Source organism: Anabrus simplex, chromosome 3, assembly GCF_040414725.1.
Source record: "Anabrus simplex isolate iqAnaSimp1 chromosome 3, ASM4041472v1, whole genome shotgun sequence".
Lineage (NCBI taxonomy): Eukaryota > Metazoa > Arthropoda > Insecta > Orthoptera > Tettigoniidae > Anabrus > Anabrus simplex.
This window is the reverse complement of record NC_090267.1, coordinates 475,274,136-475,285,264: the sequence shown is the minus strand read 5'-3', so window position 1 is coordinate 475,285,264 and position 11,129 is coordinate 475,274,136. Positions and strand designations below refer to the sequence as shown.

The 11,129-nt window shown below is 39.5% G+C and overlaps 1 protein-coding gene across 1 annotated transcript; it reads left to right on the top strand.

The window, feature by feature from the left end:
• Positions 1–912: 912 nt before the first annotated feature.
• On the top strand, positions 913–10,889 carry LOC136867453 (uncharacterized). The gene is made up of 4 exons (XM_067144660.2): positions 913–1,902; positions 2,008–2,094; positions 2,191–2,236; positions 9,989–10,889. The coding sequence occupies exons 1-4, from the start codon at positions 955–957 to the stop codon at positions 10,783–10,785; spliced, it is 1,878 nt and encodes a 625-aa protein (XP_067000761.1). The 5' UTR covers positions 913–954; the 3' UTR covers positions 10,786–10,889.
• Positions 10,890–11,129: the final 240 nt, after the last annotated feature.

Below are 11,129 nucleotides of genomic sequence, written 5' to 3'. Positions count from 1 at the left end.
CTTATCCACCTATTCAATACAAATCACCTTTATTTGTGTTTACATTTTTATACAATTAATTCTTCTATGGACATTGTGATAATTTTAAATGTTCATATTATCACGTTTTTGAAATGTTTTAAAGTTGTTTTTTAGATGTGATGTAATTAGATTTGTAGACTACTGTAATTTTAATTTTGACTATTGTTTTTTTAATATGTTTACAACTGTTCATGAACATCATTTTAAGATTAAAATTAATGGCAGAAGATGCTCTTTATAAGAGCGAAACATGTCCTTAGAAGCATTAATTGTATAAAAATGTAAAAACCAATAAAGGTGATTTGTATTGAACAGGTGGATAAGAAATACTTATTATTATAATTGCTGTGACAAACTGCATGTTACCGGTAATGTGGTGGAGTGGAGGATAGTGTTGTATGTGGTGTGTGAGTTACAGGAATATTGGGGACAATGCAAATCTCTAGTGGCTGAGCCAAGAGAATTAACCATTTTAAAATTAAAATCCCTTGGCCCAGCTGAGAATTGAACACCGAAAACCAGATGCCGAGAAGCTGACCACTTGGCAGTGGAGCCAGACACTATTGTATTAGATTCAGTAGATTCAGAAATAGATTATTTTTTGACTATACATCATTGTATTTTCTTGAATTTTGGTGGTAAATTTTAGTCTTTGTTACGTGGAAAATGTTTATTAGAAGAAAATGTTATTTACATGTTCAAGATATTAGTTATTGGCTGATTGTCAGATGAACTCTCTTTGGTGTTACTGAAGCTTCGAACTGGATGAATGTGGATACTTTAAATATTACATAAAACATAATAGGTTATTGCTATAATTAGTGCTCTTTTCCTTTGTTTCAGGTGTAACCATTTTGTCCACCATTAAAGTATACTATTAAAGCATCAAAAGTGGAGTCGAACAGTTGCAACGTGACTTCAGAAGAAGTGACAATGGGGAGTAATATGCAACAGTATTGCTTGCGGTGGAACAACCATCGCTCTAATTTATTGACAGTCTTTGATGAGCTCCTTCGAAATGAAGCCTTTACTGATGTCACATTAGCATGTGAAGGTGGTACATTTGTCAAATGCCATAAGATGGTACTTGCAGCTTGTTCATCATATTTCCAGGCTCTCTTCACAGACTTACCCTGTCAGCATCCTGTTGTAGTATTGAAAGATGTAAAATATAGTGAAATGAAGGCAATATTAGAATATATGTACAGAGGAGAAGTAAATGTTGCTCAGGATCATCTTGCTGCTTTGCTCAAAGTTGCAGAAGCATTGAAAGTTAAAGGACTCATTGAGGAAAATGGCCCCTTGACAAGTACACCAAAGGCTAACCAGAACATGGCCACAAGAGTAACACGGGATGAGGATCCTTCCTCAGCCCATTCTCCTCCTAGCATAACTACCTCAACACCAAATCCTTCATGTGTGCCTCATAGTAGTAGTAATGGATCTCCTCCTCATTCCTCAGGTATGCCTGGCCCACCTTTCACAAAAACTCCATACAATCTGTATGGAAAATCGCCGGTTATGGATCGGGGAAGCCGCATCTCGTTACCTATGTGGCCCATGCCTGGACTGCCCCTACCTCATCATCCATCATCTGTGCCTCCTCCCAGTCATCCTCATGCAGCAGCTGCTACAGCAGCAGCCATGCTCAACAGTTGCTACGAGGCAGCTGGAGCCGACATGAATCCACTGAAGCGGAAGAAGCTGCAGAGCCTTCTCATGAGTCGAGATACACCCATACTGCGTACTGTATTGGGCCAAGGACAGGGGCAACCCCAGGCCCAGGCCCAGGCTGATTCTTCTCAGCCCATGTCGCTGGTGTGCCAACCCGACAGCCATGAACGCATTCACTCCAACGGGTCGGATCATGATGTAGATAAAGTAAGAAAGATTGTCTTCATTCATTGTCTTTTCATATGGACAGATTATTTCTAGAATGTTCAGTATATTATTGTCAGGATTTAATATATAACTTTTCTTTCTCAGCAAAGTGTGAAAGCCGAGCAGTCAATTGAGGAAGCTCGATCACCATACACTGATATATCGACAATGGATGAAGAAACAAATGACAAGGTAAGGGTGACCTTTGGTGAATCTGCTGTAATAATTAATATTTTGCAGTATGTGAAGTTCTTTTAATCAAATTCTTTGGGTTTTTTTTTTTTTCAGGCTAATAAGACAATGCTGTCTCAGTCATTTCCTGGAGATATGAGAGGTAAGCTTTGCTCTGTAGTAGAAGTTTGCATTCTCATTTGCTTGCCTGAGGGACCCTTTCATTTCATGCCTGAACAGAAAAGATGTGTGGACATTAAGCTTCCATATTTTTTTTTTTTTTTTCGTGTCTTATTTTTTCTTACTCATTTGGTAACCTAATTTTAAAAATTTTAAAGTTATTTTGGGTATTGTAAGACTGTGTAGGGTTTTCTATTATCCTTACCTCACTTTTAACATTACTAGGTGGAGTATAACTTGCAAGTGATAAAACTTGGCATAGGCCTACATTTTAGATCGTTATTTTTCTCTTGTAAACGATTCTAATATTAGTTAGCTGCAGCTCTCCAACTTTATTGAGCTCTGTGTTGATGGGATAGATGCCTTCATGACCTTATTGATGTATTTCAACAATTATCCACTCATGATTTATTTATTTATTTATTTATTTATTTATTTATTTATTTATTCATTCATTCATTCATTCATTCATTCATTCATTCATTCATTCATAACGTTCTTTCAATCCGCAGCAGCTTTGAGTATCATCTAAACAAGACTTCCCTGTCTTAGGAAATGATCAACCTAGACATTTTGTTTTGTTTTTTGAATGATTTCTCTGAGCCATGGTTTCTATTCCTTTATCTCAGCAGAACTTCTTCATTTGATACAGAGAAAAGTATCGCATTCCATTCTTAATAAAGTGTTTTCTGGCATATTTAGGCCTATTGATGGCATTTGAGGTGAAGAGATTGCTCATACTCTAGAAGGGTGCCTTTGCTTTATTGATGTAGTTTACAATGAATTTTGATCTTCCATTCAATGTAATCCTTGTCCTTAGAAGGGTCGGCAGTTTCAGAGTCGGCTTCGACCTACCAGTGGCCACGGCTGGTCTGTGGTCCGACAGCTCTGCATTCCAACTGTCCAACCGAGCAGAGGAGGGTTGGCCATGAGATGGAGAGGGACTGGTCCCCACCGTCGGCTGTCCTGTGAATGGCTTTCTGTGGTTTTCCATTCTCCTGCACTAAGGCGAATGCTGGGACAGTTCCTAGTATAGGCCACGGCGACCAACCCCCTCCCATTCTCTGAACATCTTTACCATATCATATCTCCCTGGCCTGAGAGAAAACGTTACCACATAGGAGGCCCACCATCTCCTTCAGGGACGGAATGAAAACATTTTAGTAGTAGTAATAGTAGTTGTCCCTAGATATCTTAATTATTCTACACTCTTCAGTCATTTCCCTCTAATTAAACAGCAAGCTTATATGCTCAGTTTGCTAGCAGCTAAGATCTTAGTCTTTACTGTTGTGTGTGTTACAGTTGTTGCTGAGAATGATCTGTGTTTCTTCCAAAATAATTTTATTCCCAGCTAACACTATTTATGTCATCAGCAAGGCTTAACATGGTAACTTTCTCTCCTTTTGTACACACTATTCCTATTTCTCTCAAGTTCCTCTCTCACCTCATCAGCCCTCTATGGAGATACCTGTTGAATAGAATCAGTGAGGGTACACAGCCCTGTAGCATACTTTGCATGATGTTAGCCTGTTTTAGGCATTTGCCATATCTGATCACTGCCACCTCTTTATTGCACAGGCACTGCAGCATTCTCCTTACCTTGTATTTCACTCCCACATCCTTAAACATCTTGAATAATTGTTGCTAGTCAATTCTGTTAAATGTCTTTTCTAGAACTATGAATGCAGTATAATTTGGAACTTGGTTTCTTTGTAATTCTTTTTCTTGTTACTAGGCAAAGGATTAAATTGGCCTGATGAGCGTTCTTTCCTTTCCTGACCTTTCCTTTCTCCTCTATTTTTCCCCTCTGCCATCTGCAACATTATGGTAGTTGGAGTAGACACAGGCTGTCGTATGAAAGTGTGATTGCTCTCTTTCAAATATTTGTATATTGTTATGCATCATTTGACCATGTGCCAAAAATAGATTTTGAGATATTTACACAAATGCAAAATGCTTTGTATTAATTCATCTTTCCTTCAAAATGTAAAGTATTACCAGTATATACCAAAATGAACATAAAAACATGAATTTTCTTGTTAACGTATCAAAATTAGTGATGCCTTGTTGTAGTTTCTGTAATTCTTTTGTTTTCTATCATTTGACTAACTAATAAAATTGTCATCTAGTGATTCGATTTGACTTGAAAAATTCAGTGCAGTGTAGAATATTTAAAAAAACCAAACCCCATGGCGCAACAACCCTGAAGGGCCATGGCCTACCAAGCGACTGCTGTTCAACCCGAAAGCCTGCAGATTATGAGGTGTCGTATGGTCAGCATGACAAATCCTCGTGGCTGTTATTCTTGGCTCTCAAGACCAGGGCCGCCATCTCACTGTTAGATAGTTCCTCAATTCTAATCACGTAGGCTGGGTGGACCTCGAACCAGCCCTCAGATGCAGGTAAAAATCCCTGACCTGGCCAGAAATCGAACCCGGGGCCTCCGGGTAAGAGGCACGCACGCTACCCCTACACCACGGGGCGGGCTTAGTGTAGAATATGGTACTTTAAAAAAAGTATTGCTCATTTAAGTACAGGATTATATTCACTCAAATACTTCATCATGTGTTATCTTGATACTATTCATCTGCAGACCTCTTTCACAAATGTCAGCAATTTTACAACTAAGTAGAACTGGCTGAGTCAGCAAAGAGGATGCATCTGGATGTGCTAGGAGTAAGTGATATTCGGGTAAGGGGAGATAGGAGATTGTAAAGTGTACTTGACGGGTGTTAGAAAGGGAAGGGCAGAGTCTGGGGTAGGGCTCTTTATCAGCAATACCATTGCACACAACATAGTTTCTGTTAGGCACGTAAATGAGCGAATGATGTGGGTATATTTGTCAGTTGGAGAAATTAGGACTAGAATTGTCTCCGTGTATTCACCATATGAGGGTGCAGATGAGGATGAAGTTGACAAGTTTTATGAAGCATTGAGTGACATCGTGGTCAGGGTCAACAGCAAGGATAGAATAGTGCTAACGGGCGATTTCAATGCAAGAGTTGGGAATAGAACTGAAGGACATGAAAGGGTGATTGGTAAATGTGGAGAAGATGTGGAAGCTAATGGGAATGGGAAGCATTTGCTGGACTTCTGTGGTAGTATAGGTTTAGCAGTTACGAATACATTCTTCAAGCATAAGGCTATTCACCGCTACACATGGGAGGCTAGGGGTACCAGATCCATAATAGACTATAACTTAACCGACTTCGAATTCAGGAAATCTGTTAGGAATGTACGAGTTTTCCGTGGATATTTCGATGATACAGACCACTATCTGATCTGTAGTGAACTAAGTATCTCTAGGCCTAGGGTAGAGAAAGTGAAATCTGTCTGCAAACGAATAAGGGTAGAAAATCTCCAGGACGAGGAAATTAGACAGAAGTACATGGATATGATTAGTGAGAAGTTTCGAACAGTAGACAGTAAGCAGGTTCAGGATATAGAAAGTGAATGGGTGGCATACAGAGATGCTGTAGTAGAAACAGCAAGGGAATGCCTAGGAACAGCTGTGTGTAAAAATGGGAAAAAGCGAACATCTTGCTGGAATGATCAAGTGAGAGCAGCTTGTAAACGTAAAAAGAAGGGTTATCGGAAATGGCTCCAAACAAGGGCCGAGGCAGACAGGGATTTGTACGTAGATGAAAGAAACAGAGCGAAACCAATAGTTGTTGAATCAAAAAAGAAGTCATGGGAAGATTTTGGTAATAACCTTGAAAGGCTAGGTCAGGCACCAGGGCAACCTTTCTGGACAGTAATAAAGAATCTTAGGAAGGGAGGGAAAAAGGAAATGAACAGTGTTTTGAGTAATTCAGGTGAACTCATAATAGATCCCAGGGAATCACTGGAGAGGTGGAGGGAATATTTCTTCTCAATGTAAAAGGAAATCATCCTTGTGGTGTTGTGAACAGTCAAGCTCATGGGGAGGAGGAAAATGATGTTGGTGAAATTATGCTTGAGGAAGTGGAAAGGATAGTAAATAAACTCCATTGTCATAAGGCAGCAGGAATAGGTGAAATTAGACCTGAAATGGTGAAGTATAGTGGGAAGGCAGGGATGAAATGGCTTCATAGAGTAGTAAGATTAGCATGGAGTGTTGGTAAGGTACCGTCAGATTGGACAAAAGCAGTAATTGCACCCATCCATAAGCAAGGGAACAGGAAGGATTGCAACAACTATTGAGGTATCTCATTGATTAGTATACCAGGCAAAGTATTCACTGGCATCTTGGGAGGGTGCGATCAGTCGTTGAGAGGAAGTTGGATGAAAACTAGTGTGGTTTCAGACCACAGAGAGGCTGTCAGGATCAGATTTTCAGTATGCACTAGGTAATTGAAAAATGCTACGAGAGGAAGAGGCAGTTGTGTTTATGATTCGTAGATCTAGATAAAGCATGTGACAGGGTACCAAAGGAAAATATGTTCACCATACTGGGTGACTATGGAATTAAAGGTAGATTATTAAAATCAATCAAAGGCATTTATGTTGACAGTTGGGCTTCAGTGAGAATTGATGGTAGAATGAGTTCTTGGTTCAGGGTACTTACAGGGGTTAGACAAGGCTGTAATCTTTCACCTTTGCTGTTCGTAGTTTACATGGATCATCTGCTGAAAGGTATAAAATGGCAGGGAGGGATTCAGTAAGGTGGAAATGTAGTAAGCAGTTTGGCCTATGCTGACGACTTGGTCTTAATGGCAGATTGTGCCGAAAGCCTGCAGTCTAATATCTTGGAACTTGAAAATAGGTGCAATGAGTATGGTATGAAAATTAGCCTTTCGAAGACTGAATTGATGTCAGTAGGTAAGAAATTCAACAGAATTGAATGTCAGATTGGTGATACAAAGCTAGAACAGGTAGATAATTTCAAGTATTTAGGTTGTGTGTTCTCCCAGGATGGTGATATAGTAAGTGAGATTGAATCAAGGTGTCGTAAAGCTAAGGCAGTGAGTTCGCAGTTGCGATCAACAGTATTCTGTAAGAAGGAAGTGAGCTCCCAGACGAAACTATCTTTACATCAGTCTGTTTTTAGACCAACCTTGCTTTATGGGAGCAAAAGCTTGGTGGACTCAGGATATCTTATTCATAAGTTAGAAGTAACAGACATGAAAGTAGCAAGAATGATTGCTGGTACAAACAGGTGGGAAGAATGGCAGGAGGGTACTCGTAGTTAGGAGATAAAGGCTAATTTAGGAATGAACTCGATGGATGAAGCTGTACGCATAAACCGGCTTCGGTGATGGGGTCATGTGAGGCGAATGGAGGAGGATAGGTTACCTAGCAGAATAATGAACTCTGTTATGGAGGGTAAGAGAAGTATAGGTAGAGCAAGATGACGATGGTTAGACTCAGTTTCTAACGATTTAAGGATAAGAGGTATAGAACTAAATGAGGCCACAACACTAGTTGCAAATCGAGGATTGTGGCGACGTTTAGTAAATTCGCAGAGGCTTGCAGACTGAACGCTGAAAGGCATAACAGTCTATAATGATAATGTATGTATGTATGTATGTATGTATGTATGTATGTATGTATGTATGTATGTATGTATGTATGTATGTATGTATGTAGATCAGAAGCTTTTAAACATTACAGTTACATCATAAATTGTTCATATAAAATGATCCAAAACAATATTCTAGTCCACCTCTGTGGTGTTGTGATTAGTGTGATTAGCTGCCACCCCTGGGGGCCTGGGTTGATTCCCGGCTCTGCCACGAAATTTGAAAGTGGTATGAAGACTGGAACGGGGTCTAGTCAGCCTTAGGAGGTCAGCTGAGTAGAGGGGGTTTGATTCCCACCTCAGCCATCCTCAAAGTGGTTTCTCGTGTTTCCCACTTCTCCAGGCAAATGCCGGGATGGTACCTAACTTAAGGCCATGACCACTTCCTTGTCTATCCCTTCCAATCTTCCCATCACCCACAAGGCCCCTGTTCAATGTAGCAAATGAGGCCATCTGGGTGAGGTACAGGTCATCCTTCCAATTTGTATCTGCGACCAAATATCTGATACTCCAGGACACTGCCATTGAGGTGCTAGAGTTGTGATCCCTCACTGATTCCGCAGGAAAAAACAACCCTGGAGGGTAAATGGATTAAATAACAATAGCATACAATACAAAATAATGTAATTCAGACTCAAAAATGGTGGTTAGTCACTTGATAGAAATCTTTAATTTAATGATTGAGGGGTTGGCGTTTAGGAAAATTAATTTTCCGAGAAATCATGTTGAGAACAAAAATCCGAACAATCAACTACGAGGGTTGGAACTTAAATAGTGGCAACACCACTGTGGAGACGCTATGCAATGGACTCTAATATTGTCACTGATAGCACACGTTGGTTACATACCTACCTTACCTCAGAGTAAATGGACTTGCCCTGCCCACATCGCCTAAGCAAGAGAAACACGGTCACTTTTGAGCTAGCAGTCTAACATAACATCACTATGTTTTTCAAACAGGAACAACGGAGTTGGATCAAGATTGAATGTGCCAGAGGTCGTACAGCACGACAGTGTCATCAAGGCCTTCAAGAGGCTTGCGGGGAATGTGTATTGCCTTACAGAACAGTGGCACGTTGGGTAAAAGCCTTCAACAATGGTCGGCAAACTGTGGCAGACATTCATCGGTCAGGTCGTCCTACGAGCGTCAATGGAGAAGAAGTGCATGCTCTTGCCACGTTACTGGACAATGATCGAAACCAGATGATTCATGAGCTTGCATTCACTTCAGAACTGTTGCAAAGATTCGACAGGCAGTAGACCACTCCATTCGCATCATCAACAGAACAGGCTCTGCTAAAGGTATACTACAACTTCCACATCGCTGGCATTGGTTTATACACAACGCTGGTGACTACATTGAAGGACAGTAAATGTTACTAACATGTAACTCTTTTGTATCTATTGTAAATAAATAGTTGCCACTATTTAAGTTCCAACCTTCGTATATAAAATGTACACCTTTAGCTACCAGATGAAGCAATAATCTAAAAAAGTAGAAAATAAAATTAATTTTTGTGCTTGGTCAAGTGATTCATAACACCATCCATTTCTTCAGTAGTATGATGCAGTCAGCCTGAAGTAATGGATTTTAAGCCTATACATCAGCAGCCTCTACAGTTATATCGTCATCAGTATGCAAGCATAGAAAATGCTAGTTTTGAATGTGTCTGTAACTTTTGAAAGTCTACATCCAAAAAATATTGCCCACAATTTTGATTTGAAATCTCGAAGGAGGCAACATTTGATCCATAGATCATAAGCTTGCGAAGAGTACAGCTTGCTCTTTGCACAAAACGCAAAACATTTGATGTAGAAATATGTCGCCTGCTGGTCTTGTGAAACACTCACGAAATATTCATATACTATTTTCTCAAAATTGGGTAGGAGTTGCACTTTGCAATTGGAACCAGTAAAAGTTCTTGTCATGGCCTGCACGGATATTTAAACTGGGTCAGATTGATGGGGACACGTTGGTTAGCTGTCTTAAGTTCTATTGTTTCTTATTATTATTACCATATGGTTTTGTATTAAATTATTCTTTTAATACTTTGGTTACGAATTGAGACAGATGATTCTGTTTGGTTGGTTACTGTTCATTAAGATTGAAACAGAGAGTCAGTTTTCTTCCTTTAATTAGCAGTTTATTTAGTTTTGATTTTTAAACTTTCCGTTCGAAGAAAATAATTTTGGTACTCATTTTTCATTAATTTGGTTGTGTTTTCTTTATTTCAGGACTTTCATCAGGCATTGCAACATATGTTCCTACCCAGAAACCTGAATGGAAGCGCTACAAGCAGTATACTCGAAATGACATAATGTCAGCAATAGAAGCAGTTCGTACTGGAATGAGTGCTTTACAAGCAGCCCGCAAGTATGGTGTTCCCTCACGCACACTGTATGACAAGGTAAAAAAGATGGGCATAACAACTAGTCGCCCATTTAATAAACGAGTCTCTAACATGAACTCGACAAGTTATTTTCCATACAGTACTGGTGGGAGCAATTCCATGGGATCTATGTTTGGTGGTGGGGGAATGTCAGAAGGTGAGGAACAGGGGGTAAATCATACTCCAGGAAATATGATGGAACCTTTATTTTTACAACATGCATTAGATGGCATGAAACGTGAAATTGGAGAGCGTGAAGCAATGGCGGCGATGGCTGCTGCTGCAGCTGCTCATGTCTCGGTTCAGTCTGGAAATTCATCCAGTCCAGGTGAAAATGGGAATGTTCACTCACCAAGTGATAGTCCCAATAACATTGTCAAATACATCCATCACAACAGTCTGACGCCCAGTCCTGCACCTGGCAGTGATGTACAGCAACCAGATCACATTGAAGAAGACGACGATCAGGTGGAGGATCTGTCTGTGAGTCGGAAACAAGAGCCTTTGCCTAATATGAGAGTAATAATGCCACCTATGAATCAGACTATCAAAAAGGATGAACCTCAAATTGAGGATACTAGGGAACATTGTAACATAGATGAATCAAGAAGTAATTCTCTTGAAAATACAGATGGGGATTAAATACACTGTTTCATGTAATGCAAATCACCACACTACCTCACAGATGCCACAAGACACTATAATATATAAGCTTGTCTGTTAACCTGTCAAGCTTTGTATTTCAATATAATCACATAAGACTGTCATAGTTAAAAAAAATAGAGGATACATTTTTGTTATATTTGCAGTTTACACATTATATTGATATTACATTTAACAACTGTTTATGCATTTATAAAATCAGTGCAATATTATTTACCGTATGTTGTTTCACATTAGAATTCTACAATGATCTGTACTCATGGTAGTTGGAGAGACTTCATTTGATATTTTTGTTGTTATTTTTATAGTTTAATTTCCATGTA